This window comes from Phodopus roborovskii, unplaced genomic scaffold (assembly GCF_943737965.1).
Source record: "Phodopus roborovskii unplaced genomic scaffold, PHOROB, whole genome shotgun sequence".
In the NCBI taxonomy this organism is placed as follows: domain Eukaryota; kingdom Metazoa; phylum Chordata; class Mammalia; order Rodentia; family Cricetidae; genus Phodopus; species Phodopus roborovskii.
The window spans coordinates 365,121-388,836 of NW_026125932.1; the positions used below are offsets into that span (position 1 = coordinate 365,121).

A 23,716-nucleotide genomic window follows, 5' to 3' on the forward strand; every position below is an offset into this window, starting at 1 on the left:
AAGCAATTGTGGGAACACTATAGCCCTTTATATCTTCAAAATAACTGAATGGCTAGGCATAGTGGCACACATCTGTAATACCAGCACTTGGGAAGGCAAGGCACAGGATTGCTGCAATGTCAAGGCTAGCCTGAGCTACACAGTGAGTTCCAGGTCAGCCTGGGTTATAGTGATACTGTTCTTAACGCAAGAGCAACAAGTAACCTATTAGTACAGCACACATGTATTGCCAAAAAGTACATTTCTCAGAATCACAATTAATTAAGGAGCCTTGGGTTAGTCTCTAATTATAGGCCACTACTTCAAGAATCCAACACTTCTAAAGCTAAACAATTTTGAAAGTCTATTCTAATTATAACAGTATGAGTTTAAGAAAAAAAAAAACAATAAGGTTCACATGGAATCAAACCTAGGACTAGTCTAATTTATTTAACAAAATCTAAAACTCTTTTCTGAAGAAAAGTATATAAATTGAAAAAAAGTTCTCAAAGCCATGTAAGCAAGCAGAAGTGACAAACAGCATCCATATGGACAAATATTGCTTAAGGAACAATAGTTCCAGCTCTACTCTTAGAACAATGGCTTAAATTATGACCAACCCTAAACAGAAACCTATTCTGGTCTGTGCCCTGTCACAATGTACTTCCTCAGCCATACACACACTTAGCCAGGGTTCTGAATAGCATCATGAAGGATGCTGAGAATAAAACAGAAAACAAGATTCACTATGTAAGCTTGCCATTAAAAAAATCCAGTTTATGCCTACATAGACTGGATCATTATTTTTCGTTTTATTTGGTGCATGTGTGCATGTGTGAGTGTCTCCTCAAGCATCTAGTGAGGATGTAGACAGAGCTAGTAGTTTGGGTGAAAGTACTATGCTCACTAAAGGTTTTATTATATTCAGTCATCTGGTCTGCAATGAGTACAAAAGTACTTGCTTTCACATTCATCAAGGTAAGAAGTAGTCACATTGGGTAAAAGCTTCAAATAGGGCCTTCTCTCTACTTCAAAGGAAATTTCACATAGCATGTTGCAATGAAAGACTAACAAAGTGTTTGTCTCCCTTACTCCACAAGTCAAAGTACATGGAAAGATCACCCAAAGAATAATACTTCTTGCAGAAAACCTGAGAATGAAGGCAGAATTCTATCATTACCCTGCTCTCAGTACCAAATAAGCATTCTCAGAATACTCTTTTACTTAATGATGATGCTATGATGGGAGATGTCATTCTGTATATGTTTCTCATACAGGTTAATGTATAAAGCACTGTTGGAAAGCAAGAGAGGAGGGACTAGGAGACAAGGAGGAAAGAGGAAGAGTCAAGATGGAGAGTCTGGAGAGAGCAGGACGCCAGCTGGCTCTCTGGTAAGATGAGACCACATGGAAATACATAGATTAACAGAAATGGGTTAATACTTAAGACAGAGCTAGCCAATAAGAAACTAGTACCTGGCCAACAGAATTATATCGAAAACAGCGTCTCAGTGTGTTAATTGGGGCTGGTGCAGTGGTGGGACAAGACCAGCAGCGGGAGGAAAAACCTACTCCTTACAATACTACCTCATAATGACCAAACCCCACACAGCTTATGATGAAGCTTGTCAATCTAAGTTGATGCAACCAATTTCTATATTTTACTAGGTCAACAATCTAGATTTAAACACCCTTCACAGTAACACTCCCACAGAATCACAGACTCTGACAATCTTTACTATAGTATCATCTGAATCTCTTTAAGGTCAAGTTTCTGTAGGAGCCCAGAAAAGGGGACATAGAGAAAGATTCCTCTAGTTTACAGTTGCTAAAATATCTGTGGCTGCTTTTAAGTAATCTCTGAGTAAAATAACCAGATACATAGTTCAGAGTAAAAGATGACAGAAGACAATAAGAAACCCCAAAATCCAAATTATGGATGTATAAAATAAATTTGCTTATAATAAAGGTGGGAGTTCAAGACAGTGGGGAAATTGAGTACTTGATACATTGGAATAAAGTAATTCATAGTTTGGAACAGAAATAATACCTACCTCCCTTACAGCCTAAGTGAACTGTAGGCAAGGTAAAGCTTTAAAAATATGAGACAAAAAACATTAAATAACCAGAAAAAAATATAGCTGGGTATTTATTTTCTCTTAAGATAGGGAAGAGCCTGTGAGACTTCCCAACAGAGACATGAAAGGGAAACACTGGACTGGAACTGATTTTATTTGTAATTCCAGCACATAGGGAGCTGAGGCAGGAGAATAGTTGAGTTCAAAGCCTACTTGATCTACCCAGCCCCTGTCTCAAACAAAAAGGGCCAGGAGTGTGGTTCAGTAGTAAAGAGTTTGCCTAGCTTATGTAAGGCTTTGGGATTTGACTCTCAGCACTGAAATAATAAATAACAAAAAAGCAAACTGCAAAAGTCTTTGCAATATATCTAACAAAGAACTAATAATCTACCTAAATTAAATTTTCAACAGCTAAACATACCCCAACAGGAAATGAAAGGGTATAAACAGGCACTTGGGGAGAGGAGCAAGGGATGACACTCACATGTGTAGCTGTGCTACACATTTATAAATCCTAGCACTCAGGAAACTCAGACAGGAAGACAATGAGATTGAGATCAGCTTAGACTACATGAGGAATTCCAGTCTAGCTCTGGCTCTCTTGTCTCAGAAAGACATAACAACAACAAAAATCAAAACACACAAATGTTCGATTCTATTATTTCCAGGACAGCAAAGGTTACACAGAGAAACCCTATCTGGTAGAACATACATCCATACATACACACTCAATTTTTAAAAGAGTTTGACTGACGTTATCCTGCACAGGGAAATAATGTTACTCCTAAAAGCCACAGTTTATTTCTTCTTCCTTTTTTTTTTTTTTTTTTTTAATTTTTGGAGACAGAGTCTCACTACATAGTCCTGTAGTCCTGCCTGGCATGGAACTCACTATATAGACAAGGATGACCTCAAACTCAAAGATTTGCATACCTCTGCCTCTCAAATGTTTATAGACGCTGTCCTGATTTTTATTGTTATTGTTTGTCACCTTGACATAAACTAGTCATTTGAATGGAGTGAACCACAATGAAGAAAATATCTCCAAAAAAACTGGTCTGTAGGCAAGCCTATGGGGCATTTTCTCAATTGATGATTGATGCATAAGGACCCAGCCAATTGTGGGTTGTGCTAGCCCTGGACAGATGGTCCTGGAGTGTAAATGAAAGCAAACTGGTGGCTTGAGCAATGGTTCAGAGGCTAAGAGCACTGGTTGCTCTTCCAAAGGACCCAGGTTTCATCCCCACCATATATGTATGTCATCTGACAACCATCTTTAACCCAAGTACCAAGAAGCTTATGTCCTCTCCTGCCTTCTGTGAACACTGTAGACACATGTATGTACAGACATACATACAGGCAACATATACACATACAAATAATATCATAACATAAAAATAAAAAAATATGAAAGAAAGCAGGCTGAGCAAACCAGTAAGCAAGTTCCTCCATGAATTCTGAATCAGTTTCTGCCACCAAGTCCCTTACTTCCCTCAGTGATGGACTGTGATCTATCTATTTAAGATAAAATAAACCCTTTCCTCACCAAGTTGTTTTGGCATGGTCTTTATCACAGAAATAGAGACCTAACAGACAGAAGCCATAGATTATTAAAGAAAGCTCCAGTGGCAGATGTGGGATAATGCTCTATGAGTTCTTGGTCAGAGAGGTCCCAGAGGCCCCCAAAGCAATACAGGTTATTGGACTTTTTGTTGGGTTACCCACCAGAACTAGGTGGTTAAGATCCTACTGCTGATGCTAGAAGATGCTACCCAGGCTGCTAGAAGTCATCAACAGTCTGAATCCAGCTGTGAACACTGTGAGCTACAATAATGACCAGATTGGCAAGATGTACCCATTGGTGTAATAATGGCATTAATATTGTGGGGTAATACTTTGTGAGTGGACTTGAGGCCCACTACACAGGTGGAATTCAAGATTAATACTGTAAACCTGGTTAAGAGCTGGTGATTAGAGAGAACATAGACCCTAGCATTTTTTTCTGGATGGATATGTGGTCAAATGGCCTTCTAAAGAATCATGTTTATAACCACAGATCAGTGCTGTTCTCAGCTTTAATCAGAAAAGCTTCTTACTGAATTGGATGGTTGTTAATAAAGAGATTCTTAATTGGTAGAAATGCTGAAAATACAGGATGGTAGAGTGTTCAGCCTTAAATGGGACATCATCATCACCCACTTCCAAGGCTTGGGTATATAAAGATGGGGTGAAAAGAATGTAAGAGCTGGAGGATGGGGAAGTATGCTACAAAGACATAATCATTTCACTCACAAATTAATTGTGACTCTGCTTAACTACATAAGACCTACACAAGACTGGGGAGAACCATCAGCATTTCATCATGGAAGGGGAAAGGGCTCATGAAACTCCAGACCCACAAGGGGCTATTACCAATTAATGGTGGTTTGGGAAGGGGTGTCACTTTCTTTAATGGTATAGTGATTGATAATAAGTTGCCTATGTTCCAATAAATAGCTTCCCACACATAGTCATGCAAGAAACCCTAATTAAACTCAGTGGGGGCACAGGAGCAAAAAGACATGAAAGTAGGTGGGGGACATGTTGGGAAGAAGGGGTTCAGCAGGAGAGGGAAGGAAATAAAAGAGGGTGATGGGAGGTGGAAAAAATTGAAATTCATTATATACATGTATAAAACTGCCAAAATAATGAAAATAAATAAAATTACTCCACATTAGTGAGAATCTTGGAGGGGAGAAACCTTATGCTGCCTGCAGAGGTAAGAGCTAATTTGAAAAGAAATGCATCAAAGGCATTAAATATGTTCATATCCTTTAAATAAATAATTCCACTTAAAGGAACATATTCTCAGGAAATAATTACAGATTCATAGAAACCTTGTACAAGGATATTCATCAAAGTATTTTAGAAGAACAAAATATTAGGGAAAAAACTAAGTATCCATGGCCACTAACAGAAAAATGGTTACCTGAATTATGGCACACACATGATGGACTATTTTTTAACTGCTTAATATTCACAGTGTAGTTTAAAATAGTGGAAAGAATATAAAACGATTTTCAATCTAATAATCTCATTTTAAAAGCTACAGGCACACAAAATTATATATAAAATAAATATATAAAGTTTGAAAAGAAACAATGCAAAGATATACATAAACCAGTGGTTATCCCTGTAGGTAGTTTTGACAAGTGATTTGAATTTTTGACTTTGTATTTTCTATATTTCCAATCATCCATGAATGTATATCTAGTGTTTTTATATCCAGGAATAAAATTTAAGGGATCTGGGTAAGGAGACACACTGAACAGAACAATAGTGTACCATGGACAAAGCCAGGGTATGCTTATACTAGAAATTTCTGTCTACACTGCTCCTAGTTCAGCAAACACATCCACATGAACACATACTGTTCTAACAGTCACTTTAAACAAAGGCAAGGAGCTGAGTTATTGCCTTATTGAAATCTATTTAAATCACAGCCATATTTTCCTGACCCATAAAGCAGTAGCCCTGTCCACTCAAAGTCTGACCAAGCTGGCTTCTCTGACTGGTGCTTACCACTTTTTTTTCAGGATGGTTATAAAACACTAGAAAATCCAGTCTGGAATTTAACTCCACATATACAAAATTCTTTCTCTCATTTGAAATCCAAATCCTGAAAGTATATATTTATAGAAAACATGTTATCTTCATTTTTTTTCATCTAACAAAGTATTTCATCACTTAATTTCATCAAGCAGAAAATTCAAAGAACTCTCTGGGGACTTTGCTTTTAAAGGAACAGTGAATTCAGTGAAAAGTAAACAGAAGCCCTTTTCAAGATTATAAAAGCCTATCACAAGAAAGAGGGAAGGACAGGAGCCTTTATTAAAGCAAGGCAGTTATTAGTTCAAGAACATTTGATTTAATATGTGGATATGTACAAACAAGAATTCATAAATTGAATTCAAAACTCATTTCCACATTTTTAAACACAGATTTTAGCTAGAAAACATATCACCAAACATTTTGCATAATCTCCTCTTTTTATACATCAGAAAAGTGAGTCTAAGAGTCAAGATCTTTTATCCATTTAGAGAAAAACTCAGAAGTTGTTCTCAGAAGCTTGGCTTCTCTAATATATTATCTCTGTATCATACATGTATGAGTCTAGTATCTATATATTATGCTAATAGATATGTGTGTATGAAGCCAGGAGTTGGTGGTGCACAACTTTAATCCCAGCACTCAGGAGGCAGAGGCAGGCGGATCTCTGTGAGTTCAAGGCCAGCCTGGTCTATAGAGTGAGTTCCAGGACAGGCTCCAAAGCCACAGAGAAACCCTGTCTCAAAAGAAAAGAAAAAGAAAAAGATATGTGTGTATGTGGGTGTACTTGTGTGCATGTATTTTTACACAAGGTTAGCAAAGACAGCAATTCTAATTTCAGTGACAGTGGTAGTCCCAAATTATTCTACTCCTATTTTTCTGTTTAAAGCAACAGAACATTATCCCTATTGTAGAATATAATTCTAAAGTGTATTTTTAACAACAGTGTCAATATCAGGGTCATGATTTCAACACATAACACAATGAAGTAAAAAAGAAACCCTTAAACTTTATAATTACATTAAGAAATAATTCATTCCATCCGGCAGGAAGATCTGATATTTTACAAACAGCAAATCTCCTAGGATTCTGACTCATACCACCTAGCAAGGACAAGAAAGCACCTGCCTAGCTAGGTTCAAAATGCTGTGCCAAATCTACCATGTCCTTGGGCTACAGAAACACAGAATACATAAAAGCCCAACACAAACACATGCATTGCCAGGGGACAAAACCATAAGGAAAGCTTCACCTTCTCTTCTAAGTTTACAAAACTGGGTGGGCCTGAAAGGGTGTGATCACTTTGAGAAAAAGTCTGGCAGTTCCTCCAAATGTTCAGTTACCTTATGACCCATAGCAACTTCACTCCTAGGTGTAAATACAAGAAAGCTGAAAACAGCTGTTCACACAAAAACTTCTTCGGGAATGTTTGTAACAGCAGTATTCACAAAAGTGAAAAGAGCACAAATGCCATCAACCCAAGAATGGATAAACAAGATGTGCTCTAACCACAGACAGGACTATTATTCCACCAGGAAACAGTGAAGAGCTGACACATGTCACAACATGGGTGAACCTTGAAAAGGTTACACTAAGAGAAGCTGGGCACAAAAAGCCACATATTGCCAGATTTACATGAACTGCCAACAGAGGATTAGAAGGTGTTTAGGGCTGTAGGCGGGAAAGAGCTAAGGGGAAACAAGGAGTGACTGATAATGGGTCAAGGCTTCTGGGAGTGAAGAAAACATTCTAAAACTGACTGTGACTAAAATGCTGAAACTTGTAAAAAAAATGCATATTTTAAGTGGAATGCTCATATTATGGCACGTGAATTATATCCCAATTACCTGATTCCAAAAAAGGTGGACTCTATTATTTTTATCAGGTCAGCATTTCTAGCTAAAGGACCTTTATTCAAGCCTTAAACCCCTCCAGCACACTCAGGTGATAAGAATGAGAGCTAGTTATCCTTAGGTTCCCTCTAATCACTGGACCAATAGCATGCCTGGACCTTCTCAAGTTAATTTATAAGCAGGATGCGAATCAAGTCGGAGCAAAACTGAACAGCAAATGATAAGCCTGTGAAATATGCTCAACATTACTATGGGGAATGCAAATCAAAATCACAATGAGATACCACTTCCCACCCAGCAGGATGGTGACAACCAAAGGTACTGATACTAACAAGTGTTGGGGAGAATGCAGACATGGTGCTGGCCTGCACAAATGGAAAGCAGCCTGGACAGTCCTCTAAAGGGTAGACATGGAGTGCTAATGTGATTACATCCAGAGAATATACCCAAGAAATATGTATGCTTATATCCACTGAAAGATTTGAATATTGATGTTCATAAAGCATTATTTACAATCATTCCAAAGTGGAAACAACACACACACACACACACACACACACACACACACACACACACACACACTCACTCGAAATAGAACATTATTTGTTCATAAAAGGAAAGGAAGTACTAATACATGCTACAACATAAATTAACACTGATCTTGTACTAAGTGAAAGGGAAGCAGTCTCAGAAGGCCACATGCCATATAATTTCACTTACACGAAAAATTCAGAAAAAATCAGTAACCCCACAAGCATCAGAAAGATTTGTGGTTGCCTGGGGCCGAGGAGATAAGAAGTTTGGGGGTGATGGTTAAGCTGTTAAACTCCATTGAAGTGTAGCCTTAAATTAATTGTTAAGGTCATAAGGAATGAATTACAGGGCTGGAATGTCACTCAGTGGCACAGGCCCTGATTAACACATATAAGGCCCTGGCTATCATCCCCAGCACCCCAAAAAAAATGACAACTACAAAACCCTTTTCAGCTTAAGAAATGAGAAATGCCTACTTATGCCATTAATATTCTTAAACCTGTAAACATTTGCAATTAAATTGAACAAAGAAACTTCCACCTTTTGGCACCTTCCAGAATGCCCTCCTCCCAACAAAATCATTCTCTGTGGGAAATTCACTTTGCTTTCCCCACATCCAAAAATCCCTTGCCCACTACTACTTCTTTTGCAACAGGACTGTACGATCACCTGGGCTGAGAAGCTGAGATAAACTGGGTATAGTAGCACACACCTTTAATTCCACCAGCATTTGAGGTGGCAGAGGCAAATGCAGGCAGATCTCTGTGAAGTTTGACACCAGCCTGATCTACATAACAAGTTCCAAGGCAGCCAAAGCTACATAATGAAATGATATTTCAAAAAACAAAACAAATATGCAACCTGGTGATAATGGTGTACACCTAATCCTAGAACTGGGAGCAGAGGCAGGAGGATCTCTGCCAGATTACAGAGCAAGTTCCAGGACAGCCAGTGCTACACAGAAAAACACTATCTCAAAAAGCAAAAACAAACAAACAAAAGGTATCCTAGTGATACTAGATAAAGCAATTTTGAAACCTATGTGCCAAGTCCACAGATTAAATGACAGCCAACCCCCTACTCATGCAAAACGGATGCATTAGGAAGCAAGTATATTACAACTATCACCTTCCCAAAGCTTGTCCCTTTCTGTTTATTAAAAGGAGAAACATAGAGAAAATCTCCCATTCCTCCCCTCACCACAGCCCTAGGCATTTTGCTTCCACTAATTTGCCTCTTATGGCCAATTTATGTAAATAAAATCAAGCAATATGTGATCTGTAGTGCCTGGTTTCATTTTTGTTTTTGTTTGGTTTTTGAGACAGGGTCTCACTATGCAGCCCTGGATGGTCTGGAACTCACTATGTAGACCAAGCTGGCCTGGGACTCATATACACCCGCCTGCCTCTTCTCTCAAGTGCTGGAGGGGTTAAAGCTGTGCCTGGCTTCTTTTACTAATGTTTTCAAAGTTTATCCATGTTGTGAGAATCAGATCTTTATTCTGTGTCACGTTGGAACAAAAATGCGGTCTATGTTGAGAGTGCATTTTGTTTACCTATTCTTGGCCTGATGGACATTTGGGTCCTTTCCACCTTTTCTCTACTGAGGCTCTATCTTTGTCCTTGCCTTAGTCTTGCTTCAGGAATGCAGTAGGAGTTTCAAAACTTTCTTTGCCTTGATGTAGTTCTATCTCTGCTCTCATGAGAGATCATACTGATAGGGCAGCAATGTTTACATCCTTCATTCCCAAATTTGGGGAAATGTTGTAAGAAAAATAACCCTTTGAAATGTTCTAGTTGTTATCAGCCCTGACCCCTAGCTCTTCCAGGCCTTATGTGGAAGGGTTTCTGTGGTGAGCCCATTAAGCACCTTGAAATGGAAAAAGTCATTCTCTCACTAGCATACTCCTACCCTGTGGGGATTTACATTCTAGTAGGAAAAAAAGCTGTTCACAAAGGATCAGTCCCCAGTTGGGCTACTTTAAATGATCAATTTCTGGCTCACTTCTTGATTTGGACATCAGGTCTCTACTCTATAAACAAAAGGTCTTTCCAGAAAAACAGTAGCTTAGTTTAAACAAAGGCTGAAACTAGAGGGAAATTGTAGACGATCTCAAAATGCTATAATGTCAAGCCCACCTTCACCTTGGTGCTGTAATTCCATAAGTCAATGAAACAGTTTATCCATTTTAAAATAGTTAGGAAGAAAGCCTCTGCCAAGTGTCAGTTGTTTAATTTTTCCATGTTGATATTTTTAGCTAACAGGTAGGATTTTGGTATTTACTACCAGTTTGGAGCAATCAGATGTGAAACTATTAAACATCTTTCACCGTGGTATCTTAGCATGTAGCAGTTCTATTGCTGTCTAATATTTCCAGAACTCCATCCTGAAAACACTTAGGAAAACACCCATGCTAGGCACAATATAAAGCTCAAATACAAAGACCCAGTTTTTATACCTCATTAATTCATACTAAGCAAACACATACAAAAAAAAAATGTCTCGATGCATGAGCATTTCTAAGTTGCCATCCAGCCCCCTGCATGTTCAAGGGACATACAGTAGGAAGTAACTGCCTATCACATTCCCAATGCTCATCCCTCTTTATGTATTAAAAGGAGGTGGATCATAAAAATGTTGTGATCTATGGCAACACAGGCACAACTCTGTGACACTGAACTATAGAACTACATGTGGGAAGTGGATGCTATTATGACTTATATCTCTATCTCATTTAAAACATTTTAAAAGGCAGGAAAAAAGTTCTTCTCCTGACGGCTCTAATTAGTCAAAGCTATTTTCAGCTCTTGTGCTAAATATGATGTAGTCAAAGGCTGCACTGGAATGGTGCCTCTGCATAGTCCCCTTCCATTCGAATCTTTCCCTCATTCCTTCCCTAGTCCCCTGTTATTTCTCCAATCCATTTCCTGTCATTGTTCCACTCTGAGCTAGTCTTGTCTCAGTTGTTACAACCACTGTATGTGCCCCCTGGTGGATCTCAAAATTAAATGGTTTGCTGACCCTCAGCAACTTTCCCTGTGTGACCTCAGGCCAGTTGAGTTCTAGCTCTCCTGTGGTTGTTCCAGTCTGCACTGTAGGGGTGCAGACTGTGAGCTGACCCTTCCCAGTGCTCACATTCCATGTGAAACATCCAAATGAACAGTTGCTTAGCCAATAGCATGCAAAGTCTCTGCCACTTTTGCCAACAGACACATATATTTGGATTAGTCACCTTGCAAACAGCCACCATGATGCAATCATCCAAAGAACCATATTTAATGTATTTTGTAAATTACCAACATAGAGTCCTTACTATTAAATGCAAGGATTTAATCTAAGGAAAGTATGGATTCAATGCAGAATGTCTGATGGTCTGTCTAGACAGTACCCAACAACACATTTTCAAATAAAGAGAAAGCTTTGCTTATTAGGGCTCTGTTGGGTTGAGTAAATGAAAGAAAAAGCAGACTGGGAGGCATTGCTTAGCAGTGCTTCAACTAATTCCTGAAAGAAGGTCTTATTCAGCAAGTGGTAGAAAAGGCCTGACACAAGACAGCACCTCTGTTGACATCATAAACTCTCAAAAATAAACCGAGAGAGCAGCAAACACTGCAGGAATCACTCTAGCCACTTACAGCTTTTTATGCAGACCAGTTGCATTCCCCAAACAAAAGTCATAGAAATATTTAGTCACCAGTTTCCAGCACACCACCACCAGACAAATTCACAGTATTGTTTCCATGTGCCCAGCATCAAGAGAAAAACCGAAACATCATCTTCTCGTGTCTCTCTCTCTCTCTCTCTCTCTCTCACACACACACACACACACACACACACACACACACAGAGAGAGAGAGAGAGAGAGAGAGAGAGAGGTGAGGGGGACAGGCAGGCAATGAGAAGCCATTTCCTTTGCAGAACCTACTCTTAAGCTGACAGCATAAAAAATGATAAATATCAGTTGCTAAGAAAAATCCAATGGCGAATTCTTTCCTGCGAAGCAAACATCACAAAGCCTGATTCATTAAAAAAAAAAAAAAATCCCTAAGGTGCATTCCCTGTCAGGAAGCTGAACGCCAAACATGGAGAGGAATGAGTCGAAGTGTCTATTTGCATCTCTCTTTCATATTATCTCAGACTAACCAGGTCGCCTATTAGTTACCTCCCTGCACTACTGTCTCCCACCAAGCCTGGTAGAAAGGGTGACAGGGCCGCCCTCTCTTTAGGGCTCAGCAGGCACAGAACTAGCGTGGGGGAGGGGCGGGAAGGACAAAGGTGGTCGCTTTTGAGTCAGTCTCCCTGGCTTTGTCACAGGGATCCTGGCTTCTCTGGTTCTTCTCGCAAAACTGGAGCACCTGCCAGGACCAGGTCTTTTCCTTTCCATGGGTTACAGGCCTGCAGGGCCTGGGTGTCCAAGGAACCCAAGCACTGCAGCCCTAAGGGACAAAGGCCAGGCTTGGGGGGGGGGTGAGGTGGCGACGAAAGATGTCTGGTACAGAATGAAAGCCTTGAGACGACAGGGGGGGGCTCAAGAATCCTAAACTAATGACGGCATTCTTAGGGTTAGGGTGAGAAATGCGCCTGGGAGAAAGGACTGATTTAGAAAATTCCTGTGAAGAGTCGAGGGCAGCTGGGGTGCAGCAGGAAGGAGGCTGTGGGCAGCACTGAGGCTTTAAGGCAAAAGGGGGACACAGTTGGTGGGGGGAAAGAGGCGATGGCACGGAGGTGAAAGTCAGACAGGGTTCATTCGGTGGATGGAGAGCCCCTCGCGGCCCAGATGCAGGCCAAGGAAGCCCCGGAGGTGGGAAAGGGGCCTCGGGGTGCGCAGCTCAGGCTTTCGGGGGAGAGGGCAGAGACGGGGCGTAATGTTGGAAAAGAGGCTGAGAATAGAACAGTGAAGAGGTTAGGGGGGACTGCGAGGGGGCCTGGCCCCTGTCCGTCCCACCTCACCTGGCACCCAGTCGGAGTTCAGGTCTAGTGTCGAGAAAGCGCCGGCTCCGGCCGGTCCCTCTGTCCCGCGCGGGAGACCACGGACACAAAGCGGGGCGCGCGGGAGGAGGGGAGGAGGGGGAGGGGATGGAGGAGGAGACGCCAGAGGCGTGAGGGGAGGAGGGGCGCTCGTCGCCCTCCGCCTGGGTCAGGGGGCGGGGCGTGCGGCTGGAGGCCGCGCTCTAAGGGCCAATGGTTGTCCAGCTGGCTCGCAGGCTGGGGCGCGCCTTCCTACGGTTCACCTCAGCACCTGGGCCTCCGCTGGCCCCAACCAATCAAACACCTTTGTATAACAGGCCCCGCCCACTAGCCCCTGCTGAGGACCTGCTAGCTGAGGATACAAATATCTCCATCTGGGTGTGATTCTATTCCTGAACCCCTCTATCCTAAGGATTTAGCATCACCTTTCAAAGTCTATGTGGGTCTTGCAGTCGTTCTGATGAAGGGAAATAAAAGGGCTTCACAAATATTTGACCCGAGATCTCTTAGGAGGTCGGATTTCTTACACCCTGAAGTGCTTCTAACAGAGAGTTACTCTTTTTCAGGGCACACAATTCCAATCACCGCCTCTGAGCCCTCCGCTTCTCCTTGGCTTTTCCAGGTGCCCTAAAATCTCCGGTGCTTCTTCCCGTAGGCTGCTGCCCACTACTGGCTTTCTGCAGTACTGCAGCCCTCATCAGCAGTCTCTAAGCCCCCTTGATTGATGCTCGCAAACCACCCAAACCAACCACACTGTCTAGAAGGAAAAGGAAATAAGAGGTTACCGCACTAGAATCCCGCGGACCTGGTCAAATGGCTTTGTTATCTTTGGTAGGTTTTAACTCATCATCTTGTCCCACGTCCCCTTCTCTTACCTTCTGGTCTGTACTGGGCCACAATGGTGACTGATTGGCCAGCCCGTTTGAGAGCAGCTGCTGCCTGCTCATGAGTAGCATTCCTCAGGTTGACTCCATTTACCTGTCCAAAGAGAGGAGCTATGAGTCACCTCAAAGTCAAGAAAGAGTTAATTAATCACAGCAACTAGAAAAGGGGATGAACACCCATCTTTCAGCCTATTTAGATTTGTTTTCCCTAAATTCCATCCTTGTACCCCCACCAAATTAGGCCTAAGGCATATAATCTCTCTGGTGTAATAATTATTTTGTGAAAGTCAAATGCCAATCAAAATTAAGATCCAGGTACATTCATTTCTGCCTCAAGCATACGTCTGGTCTTGGTCCCTATTCCCTCATTAAAGATATTCATAAAGACAATTTACATTGTCTTCCGTTCTTAGCCCTTCCCTCATCTGGAAATATTTCTTGGCGGACACGAGAACTCCCCTCCTCCTTTTTGGCTTGGCACACCACCCATCCTCCCACCTCGCCTTTGTCTTACCGATAAGATCCGGTCTCCCCTTCGCAACTCCCCGCTCAGGTCGGCTGGGCCTCCTGCCAGGATGAAGGAAACAAAAATGCCTTCTCCATCCTCTCCTCCTACGATGTTGAAGCCCAGGCCTGTCGAACCTTTGTGAAGGATGATCTTGCGGGGCTCTCTGGAGGGAAAGGAGTAAAGATATGACTAGGGCAGTCAGGACAAAGGATGACAGAAACTGTTGACCCTGTGAAGACCAGTCTGTCACAAGACCCATACTTGCTGTAGGATGTGATACCCTGCTCTTCTCTTTTGTCTCTTGAAACCTGCTTGGCTGCTCTGTTATGTCAAGTGCCAAGTTTCAGTTCCTCTTCCCAAAGTCTCCTAGTCAATTTCCCAATGGGCATTCCTCAGCACTCTCAGGTCAACAAAACCTCATCCAGAACTCTAGAGCCCAAACTTCACAGCTCACTCACTCATTTTCACTCGAGTCTCTGATAAGACAGCTCACTCACTCATTTTCACTCGAGTCTCTGATAAGACAGCTCACTCACTCATTTTCACTCGAGTCTCTGATAAGACAGCTCACTCACTCATTTTCACTCGAGTCTCTGATAAGCTCTGTGAACTGCCCTGGGCTGAAAGAGACACTTATTAAGAGCAGTGGTGTCACCTTAAGTTAATGGTCCTCACCATCCAAAAGATACTTTCATTAAACCTACTGCTGCAAATTTTTGAAGTTTCATCCTCCAACTATGACCCTACCTTCCCCCAATAATATAACAGCTACCATTGGTGTAGAAGAAAGAGATGAAAAAACACCCCAGGTCCCTATAGGGTGCTCAGGGGCTAAACGAAAGAGAGGAGACAAAAACTGATGAAAACTGGTCATATTTAAGAAACCTCTCTCTAAATGGTCACAGTGCCACCAGGTGAGCAAAATTATCTACACATGTAACTCTCCCGACTCCCCAGTACATTGTCCCATCCTGCCATTTTCATTTGTTACAAACATCTTTCCTCAGAGGAGGCCCAGGTCTCAAGTGAGCCTCTTCCTTCCTTGCTGTTCGGAGTCTTGGGTGCGATGCTCCCTACCTGGCATCCCCTCCGGGCCGCAGGGAACGGAGCGGCCAGGCCCACCTCTGCGAGGCTCTCCTCCAGACTGAAGCCGAGGCCGTGCCCAAACCCAGGGCCAAGCTTGAGCCTGAGAACTTGCGAGCCCTCTCCATGGCTCCTTTGGTTCTCCCCGGGTCAGCCTACCCTTCGGTCTCCACTGAAGCCGGCCCAGCAGACACCTAGGCCCCACCCTGCAAACCTGTCCCCTTGCAACCCAGGCCAGGCCGGCCTGACCAGTTCAACGGCCCTGGCCCGCCACCACCACCACGGGGCGGAGCCCTTCCCCCACCCCCCACCCCCACCTCTGCGCGGTCCCGGGCTGGCTTGGCAGCCTCTCAGAGTCCCGCCAACCCTGTCGGCTGAAAGACCTTCTTCAGGGATTACGTATGGCTGCCGCAGAGAGGACTGACACTTTTGCAGGGCAGGAATCCCCCCATTGTCCCCACCTCCTCATCCCCTAAATGCCTTCCCCCACCCCGGATCTGCTTTTTCTGCTCTGGGCCACTGGCTAGGCACTCCCCCTGACGGCAGAACTCGTTCTTGCAGGCACCTCTGCCCCCTACTAGCGTCCCCAGGCCTCACAGGGAAGGGTTTCAGATCTTACAGCAGGAAATGATGAGGGCCTTATATTCCTTTTGGCCATACTACAAGAAGGCCTGTAGCTGGCCAGAAAATGTATCCTCACTCCAGTCTAGGTGGAAAAGAAAAGGGTAGGGTCTTACCTGGTGAAGTCTTCCTCAGCCAGCATGTGCCTGGGAATAGGAGAGTAGCGTGTAGGGGGCACCTGAGGAGGAGCAGGGTAGGTGACCTTGCTCTCAACTGCCCCGAGGTAACCCAGGCTGGAATTATGGCTTATGTGGTTGTCAGCCAAGGCAGTGAAAGCTGAGGTGAAAAAAGAGAGAAGATGGTCCAGAGATGTCCCACTATGGAATTTTTCCCAACCCCCTCCAAGGATTTTTCCTACCTTAGGTTAAAAACAAAACAAAACAAAAAGGCAAGGGATGCTGATTCCCTAGGCCTTCCCTCTCTGCTTTAGCCCGTTCTCCACCCCTCACCCCAGGGTTCCTCCTCCTCTGTCCTTTTCTAAACCCTGGGCTTACTCCTGTGACTCTTAGAAAGAGCTGAAGTCAAGGCATTCTACAAAGAAAGGCATGACTAGAGGTGTGACTAATAATAATCCCTCACATCTCTGTAGCCTAATAGTTTTCCAAAGGCTTTCTCATCCATGACCTCATTTGATCCTTGCACCAGTCCAATGAGAAAGGCAGCATATATATCATTAGCTCCTTTAAGCTAAAGAGGAAACTAAAGGTGTGAAAGAAAAAAACTTGCCCAAGGGCACCCAACTCCCAAGCACAGGGCTGGGACGTGGACTCAGTTATGACACTATGTTCTCTCTGAACAAAGGGTACAGACACCTTACCTCCCTCTGAAACCAGGGCCAAAGACCAATGGGTACGTACTGCTGGCATAGTCAGGCGGAGCATACATGTCATTGAGGTGGAGGCTGCCTGGCTTGGCTACCTTCAGATAGACCATATCTGATGTGTTCTTCAGCGAGGCTACTGCTTCCTCATGCCTCACATCCTGCAGATTGGTGTTGTTCACCTAGAAAAGGAGACACCCTGGGGTGGGTCTTAGAAAGGAAAACCTCTCCAGGGAGCTCAAAGGAATGCTCTCTCAGTATAGCAACAGGTCCAAGTAGGGTAGAGTTAAAGGGATATATATGTGGCTGGCCCCACCATGGCAAGAACTAGGATCTTATTATCTGGGTAAACACAGCTCAGGTGATATCCTTGCAATTCTCCAAAATGCCTCATTGGCTACTGAGGTTTAGGTATATTGAGAAAGCACAAGAGCTGCCTCCCCTCCCCCCCCCCATTGTTTGGGCATTCCAATGAAGGCTATCTCACCGCAAGCAGCCTGTCCCCAATCTGTAGGCGGCCATCTTTCTGAGCAGCTCCTCCTTCAATGATCTTGGTGATGTAGATGCTGTTGTCTCCTGGGATATGTTGATTGCCAATGCCCCCAGCAATGCTGAAACCCAGACCTAGATGGCAGGCAGCAGGAAGTGGGAGAGGGTCACAAGGAAAGGTTAGCATGTATCATTCATTGCAAATCCAATTCCCTCCCAGCTAACCCACTATCCCCTCCGAAAGCTCCCTTCCCACCAGGAATCCCAAACACCAGCCTGGCATCCCAAGGTCAGTAAGGGACAAAACCTGAGGTCAAGAAAGAAGGCTATGAGCTGGAACTGGAGGGCCCATGCTAGGAGAAAAGTCACTCCCTTCCATTCAGTGCCTGGGGTGGGTTGCTAGAACATAGGAACCAGGAGGGCCACACCTTTCGGCCCTTTGAGCAGGTTGACCTCCATGATAGTCTCAGGTGGGGGCTGTCGCCGCCTCACCACCAACCGCACCACAGGGCCTGCCTCCTTCAGTGCCTCCACGGCCCGGCTGTGCACCACTTCCGACACGTCCACCTCATTCACTCGTAGCACACAGTCATTCACCCTGTGAGGAAAACCCAAGAGGCATGATACTATGCCACCTTCCCGCTACCATGTCTCCTGTATCCTCCTTCTCCTCTCCTCTCCTCTCCTCCCCTCTCTCCTCTCTTCTTCTATCCTCTCCCTTCCTCCTTTCCCTCTCCTCTTATCTAATGGAAGAGTCATCCTGCCAGGCTGGCCCTTGTCCTTTCATCTCCATCCTGTCCCTTCCACCCACAGCCCTGCTTCCAGGCCATCTCACCCCAGCCTCCCATCCATGGCAGCTGCTCCACCAGGGATGATCTTGGTAATAAAGATGCCAGGGTCATCAGGGACATGAGGGTTGTCGATGCCACCTGCGATACTGAAGCCCAAGCCAGAGTTGCCCTGAGAAGGGGGTGGAAGGGCACAGTCATTTCATTCTGAGAGCACAAAGAAGGGTTCATGGCACTCCATCTCCTCTATATCCCAGAGTGTTCATCAGAAACCTAGCAGTTTCTCAGCCTAGGTTGACCATTTTGGTGATGAGACCTCAGCAAACCAACCCCACTCCAATTCTCCAGGCCCCAGTGAGCTAGATCAATGAATACTTGTGAGTTGATTGATAGATGCAATGATATGGCTTCTGGGGACCCTGTTTCCCCATACTCCCAATAAGGCTCCCCAGTGAGTCTTGAAATGCTGCTTGGGGCCCTCCCCTCTCCTGGATACAACCCTTGCTTCCCATTTCCCACCCTTCCTGCTGGAAAACTTACCCGCTCCAGTACTATCTCCTCATACTTGAACATGCCATCACTGCCATTCACCTAAGGGAAGACAAAAGCACTTCCTTCAGTGTTTGCTGCCCTACCAGCCATCTCCCCTCTAGTCAATTTGCTTCCTTCCCCACTCCCACAAAGATCTCAAGCACACCACAGGGCATCTCTAGACCACAGATGGAGACAGGCTGACCCCAAGCGAGCATACCCTCCCCTTGCGTCCAACCTTAAAAGTCCAAACCCAGCTGCTTGTTTAGCCCAGATCAATTGTCTGAGACTGAGCCAATCAGTGGTGCACTCACCGATAGGCTGGGCTCCAGGGCCTCAGGATTCACTAGGAGGGGTGCAGGGCTGGCCTAAGGGGGATGGCAGAGATGGAGCATGGTGGGCAAACCATACCACACCCAACAGCAACAGGAAGTGCCCAGAAGCCTGGCCAGGGAACCTCTCTATTTCTGAAGCACAGTTCCCCCTGGTTTCAGTATCATGTATCCCCACAGTGTCGGATACGGGGAGACAACAGACAACATCTTATCCAACTACTACCACATGACAGTTGGGGACACTAAGGCCCAGAGAGGTTGTAAGGCGTGTCTAAGGGCATACATACTGGGAGTTAGGGTATAGAACATGTTCAGGTACTCTATGGGTTATAGGACGCTTCAAGGCCAGTGATATTTTGGCTACTCATCCCTTCTCCATGTTATTCCTGTCAGAGTACCTTGGAAGCCCTATTTTTACACCTCCTTCAAAGGTTCCATAAATACAAGTTCTTAAATGGATATGAGTATAAATCTTAATCCATTTTTCCCAAGGGACTTTTGACTTGAACCCTTTGACCCAGAAGAAAGGGTCAGGGTGGGAATTGGCTAGGACTCTGAGGACAAAGCAGGGGCAGGACAGGACTAGAGTAGACAAAATTCCCCACGAAGGAGAAGCTGACGACCCATGGACATTAGAAACAGAATTTGTGATTTTTCCACACAGCAGCCATGGGAAGACAGGCAAGAGAATGATTTGAAAACACAGACTGTCTTCAGCAACACATAGATGTGGCCTTCCTGACAGGACATACTTGTGGCCATGTTTCAAGTGGAAATCTGATTCTGTACAGACAAGTACACCTGCTTCTTCATCCCCACATTCATTTTTAAGACTGAAGGAGCCCCCTTGTCTCTCTCCTTATGTGTCCCAGAACAGATTCAAATTTCTATGGCCATGTTGTGCCTTTCTTAAGTTTTGGCCCCAGAGGAGAACAGCTGGAAAGCCAGGATGGAGGCTGTCTATAGATCGTGCTCTATTTCCCACTTTCATCCTTTGCACTACTGGCTTCAAGAGTGCTGACTAGCCATGCCTCCCTTATTTCCTCCTTCATGTTCTGTAGTCTTAAGGAGTCAGTGGTAGGATTCCAGCTGCAGCCTCACCCTGGTCCCACAAGGAAAAAAAAATCTCTGGTTCTTCAGAAACCGCACCCCCCCCCAAAAAAAAAACACAGCTCACTGAAGTACAATGCAATAGATACAGAGCAAAAGAAAACCCATGCAGCTCTTTCATGTTCCTGGTACACCATGTGTGCCCACATGTGACAAGACATGCCTCAAGGCCAGTTTGGGTGGTGCCTGGAGGTCTCAACTGCCAGTAATCCACCCTCTAGTCCTGGTTCCACTCCCACTCAGAGACCTTGCCCATAGGCACCATCCAAAGATCAGCCTGAGTAAAGAAAGGTACCCAACAGACCCAGCCCTGGAATTGGCACATATTTCCCACTGGACAGGCCAAACATGAGTGTGTGTTTGTAAGGGAAGGGTAAAGGAGAGGGAGACTCACTGGAGAGGGCAAGGAACCAAGGCTAGGAACACAGGAAGAGGTGTAGGCAGAGAGCCTGACAGTACATAGGATCCCTCTCTGCAAGAAGCCCCCTCTTTTGCTTCTAGGTGAAAGCACATCCTTTCCTCAGAGGAGGACAGGGATGGTCAGAATGGTCACCAGCTTGGGGCAGTCAACACCTGCCATGGACAGCAAAGCCTCCTCCTCTGTTCACCCTGGGGGCTGCAGAACTGAAGAACTAGACAGGCCCTCCGCCATGCATGCCAGAGACCTGGCTCTGCTGGCCCAGCCTCCATTTTGCTGCTTCTCCCACAGATGCTCCTTCCATTTTCTAAGCTGGCAGTTCAGGCTGGGAGTGGAAGCCGGAGTTGTGCCCAGCACCCAGGGGCTCCCAAGCTGTGCCAAATCAGAGCTGGGGAGCTAAGTTCTCCCACATCTGCGGGTACCTACAAGGTCCGTGCACCACTCCGGGCAGACCCTACACCAGGACAGTTGCCCTTTGCCTGATTCCAAGCAATATGCCTGCTTTGGAGCAAGGAGGCTTGTTGAACACCCCCCACCCCCTACCCCCACCCCCCAGCACACACTTCAGAGCAGCTTGGACAAAAGCGGCTGTCCTTCTCAGCTGCTTCTCAGCCTTGCTTGGGACGTGTCTCGCCTCCTCCCCCTCCCCTTTTTTTCCTGTCAAGCGCAGCTCACCAGGGACGACAACACACACACACACACACACACACACACACACGCACGCACGCACACGCGCGCGCGGGCACACACACACGTGTACACTCTTGAAACCACATGCTCACACACATACATGGAGACACACACAGGCAAACACAGCTACATCTACAGAGACACCTCCACATTCAGAGAGCCAGCCTCACACATCCATGTGCACGTTCACACACAAAGGGACTGGGACGGAGAGAGACTCATGATATTGAGGGATAAAGCTCAGCCAGCCCTGTACATGGGTTCCGCTACATACATTCACACAAGCTCCACTGCTTTCCTCCACACACCCCAACATACATACAAACACATATACACATATGTCCCCCCCTACGCAGAGCACCATGCCCCCTCCTCCCCTCCTGTAGAGACACATACCACATACAACCCCCGCAGAACCTCCCGCCCCCTACCAGACACAGAGACACTGCCAACCTCCCCCCCCCTCGCCGCACTGAGACAAACCCAAATCCCCCACACTAGAAAATGTGCCCCTCCGCCATACCATCACCCCCTGATACAAACAGCTCCTCCCAATCCCCTTCAAATGGAGACCCTCTAAACAGACACACACCGAAGCATATCTTTGCAACAGTATCTCTTTGGTCAGCGGCAGTGTTAAGGCTCAGGGTCCACAGACTTGGAGCCCCAGCAACCCCTACTGTAACCCAGACTTCCTAGATCCCAATCCCTAGTCTTTTTGGGCTGTCCCACCAGCTCCCCCTCCCCACCCGCCACCCGCCCATCCGAAGGTCCTTACCTGTTCATACCAGTCTCGGTTGGTACAGGTGCACTCAGGCCACCAGCTGGGGCCACTGCCGTTGAGTTTAGGGGTGCTCTTGCCGGGGACTGGCTTTGGGGGCACTGGCCCCACATCTCGGCCTGTTGGGATGAGCTTGGCCTTGGTGCGAGGGGTGGGGGTAGCCCCTGCCTGTGAAGGCAGGGTCTGCGAGCTGTAGCCTCCATAACTGGAGCTGGCCCCATTGCCCCCACTTGGCCCATAGGGGTCTGGCACCTGCCAGTCCCCATAGCCAGGAGGCTCAAGACGCCGCAGGGCGGCCAGGCGGGTCACCTCATAGCACTCGGGGCACTTACAGCAGTGCTGGTGCTTGTGCATGGCACTGCCCCCCGCGGCTCGGACCCCCCAGCCCACGCCAGTTTCCACACCGCCGCCACCGCTGGGCTCCCGAGCACACTCGCACTGCTCAGACCAGGAAGGGGGGGGCACCCGTGGGGGCGCCCGGGCGGAGCGGGGCCTGGGGCCGGGCGGGCGTCCCGGGGCCTCTGCCCCCACGCTGCCCCGCACCCACGGCTCCCCCTCCAGCACTGGCGGCTCCGTGTCGCCCGTTGTGGCTCCTGGGCCAAGGCCCAGCGGCAAAGAAGAAGCGGGAGCCCAGGCGAAGGCTTGGTGCGGCGAGAACCTCTTCTGCTCAGGTCCCCAGGATGGATCTGAGTGGAGTCAAGAGCATCTCTCCCTGGCTCCCTTCTCAATTGATTCCAGCCAATCAGCGTACAGAGTCAGGCAGCGGCAGCGGCAGCAGCAGGAATGCTAAACAGCGGCTCCTTAAAGGAACAGAAGCAGAGGTGCCCCCACCCCGGGCTCAAACACAGCTCCCCCATTCTCTGGGGTACTAGCTACCCTAGTCTAGGTGGCTGGGATTGAGCCACTGGAGAGCTGAGGCGCAGGATTCCCTGTCCGCTTGTCACCAATTTCAGGTTGTCTTCTGCCCACTCCACCCCGCCCCTCTTCCAAGAGGGAGTTGCAGTGAGATGCTCAATGGGTCCCTAAGCTTGCTCTAAGCTAGGGCCACCAGAAGTAAAGACAGCAACAGTACAGACCAGAACAGAATGGGCCATCTGGGCAGGGTGTGAGAAGTGCTGCCTCCTGCAGGGGACCAAGGAAGAGGGCAGTGTCCAGGTCTGTTAAGTATCCTATCAGGACCATTGTTCTCTCATCCTCTAGGCCCTGAAATGGCTATCTCACAATCGACCTTCTTACATCACCAGTGTGAGACTTAACCCCAGAACTGGCAATAATAGAAAACTACTTATTCCTGCCTCAGACACTTCTGACTCCACTCCACGGTTATGTTAGGGAAAGGAGGCTTGGAATATTAAAAGGAAAAGGCGTCCAGAGTAAAAGGAAGTGCTAAGATAAGCTTGGAAGTAGAAAAGCCAGCTCTGTGGTCTGGAAAAGCACCTAGGAATACCTGTTGAAGGAGGTCTCCTTAGTTTCTTCTGGCTCAGCCTGTAGAAAGGTGGGGAAACAATGGTAGTAAGACACATTTTTTTTTTTTTTGAGACAGAGTGATCATCCTGCTTCAACTGGCCTAACTTTTTGTTGCTGCCCTTGTTTTATCTTTAGCTGACAATGTCTGAATCATTATCAAGTCTGAAGTGCAAGCAAAAAGCTCTATCAAG

The 23,716-nt window shown here is 45.9% G+C and overlaps 1 protein-coding gene across 6 annotated transcripts in view; it reads right to left on the reverse strand.

Moving 5' to 3' along the window:
* The window catches only part of Dlg3 (discs large MAGUK scaffold protein 3), a 53,058-nt gene extending 30,196 nt beyond the window's left edge, over nt 1-22,862 (reverse strand). For 3 of the 6 annotated variants that reach the window (XM_051179015.1, XM_051179013.1, XM_051179011.1), the window contains exons 1-10: nt 22,056-22,861; nt 19,039-19,092; nt 18,734-18,784; nt 18,241-18,365; nt 17,834-18,003; nt 17,404-17,540; nt 16,954-17,098; nt 16,213-16,372; nt 14,399-14,555; nt 13,876-13,978 (exon numbers count right to left, since the gene is read on the reverse strand). In XM_051179015.1, coding sequence (XP_051034972.1) covers nt 13,876-13,978; nt 14,399-14,555; nt 16,213-16,372; nt 16,954-17,098; nt 17,404-17,540; nt 17,834-18,003; nt 18,241-18,365; nt 18,734-18,784; nt 19,039-19,092; nt 22,056-22,412 — 1,459 coding nt within the window. In that variant the 5' untranslated portion in view covers nt 22,413-22,861. Of the gene's footprint in view, nt 1-13,875; nt 13,979-14,398; nt 14,556-16,212; nt 16,373-16,953; nt 17,099-17,403; nt 17,541-17,833; nt 18,004-18,240; nt 18,366-18,733; nt 18,785-19,038; nt 19,093-22,055 lie in introns of all 6 variants that reach the window. The other 3 variants (XM_051179012.1, XM_051179016.1, XM_051179014.1) reach the window with 3 other exon arrangements.
* Nucleotides 22,863-23,716: the final 854 nt, after the last annotated feature.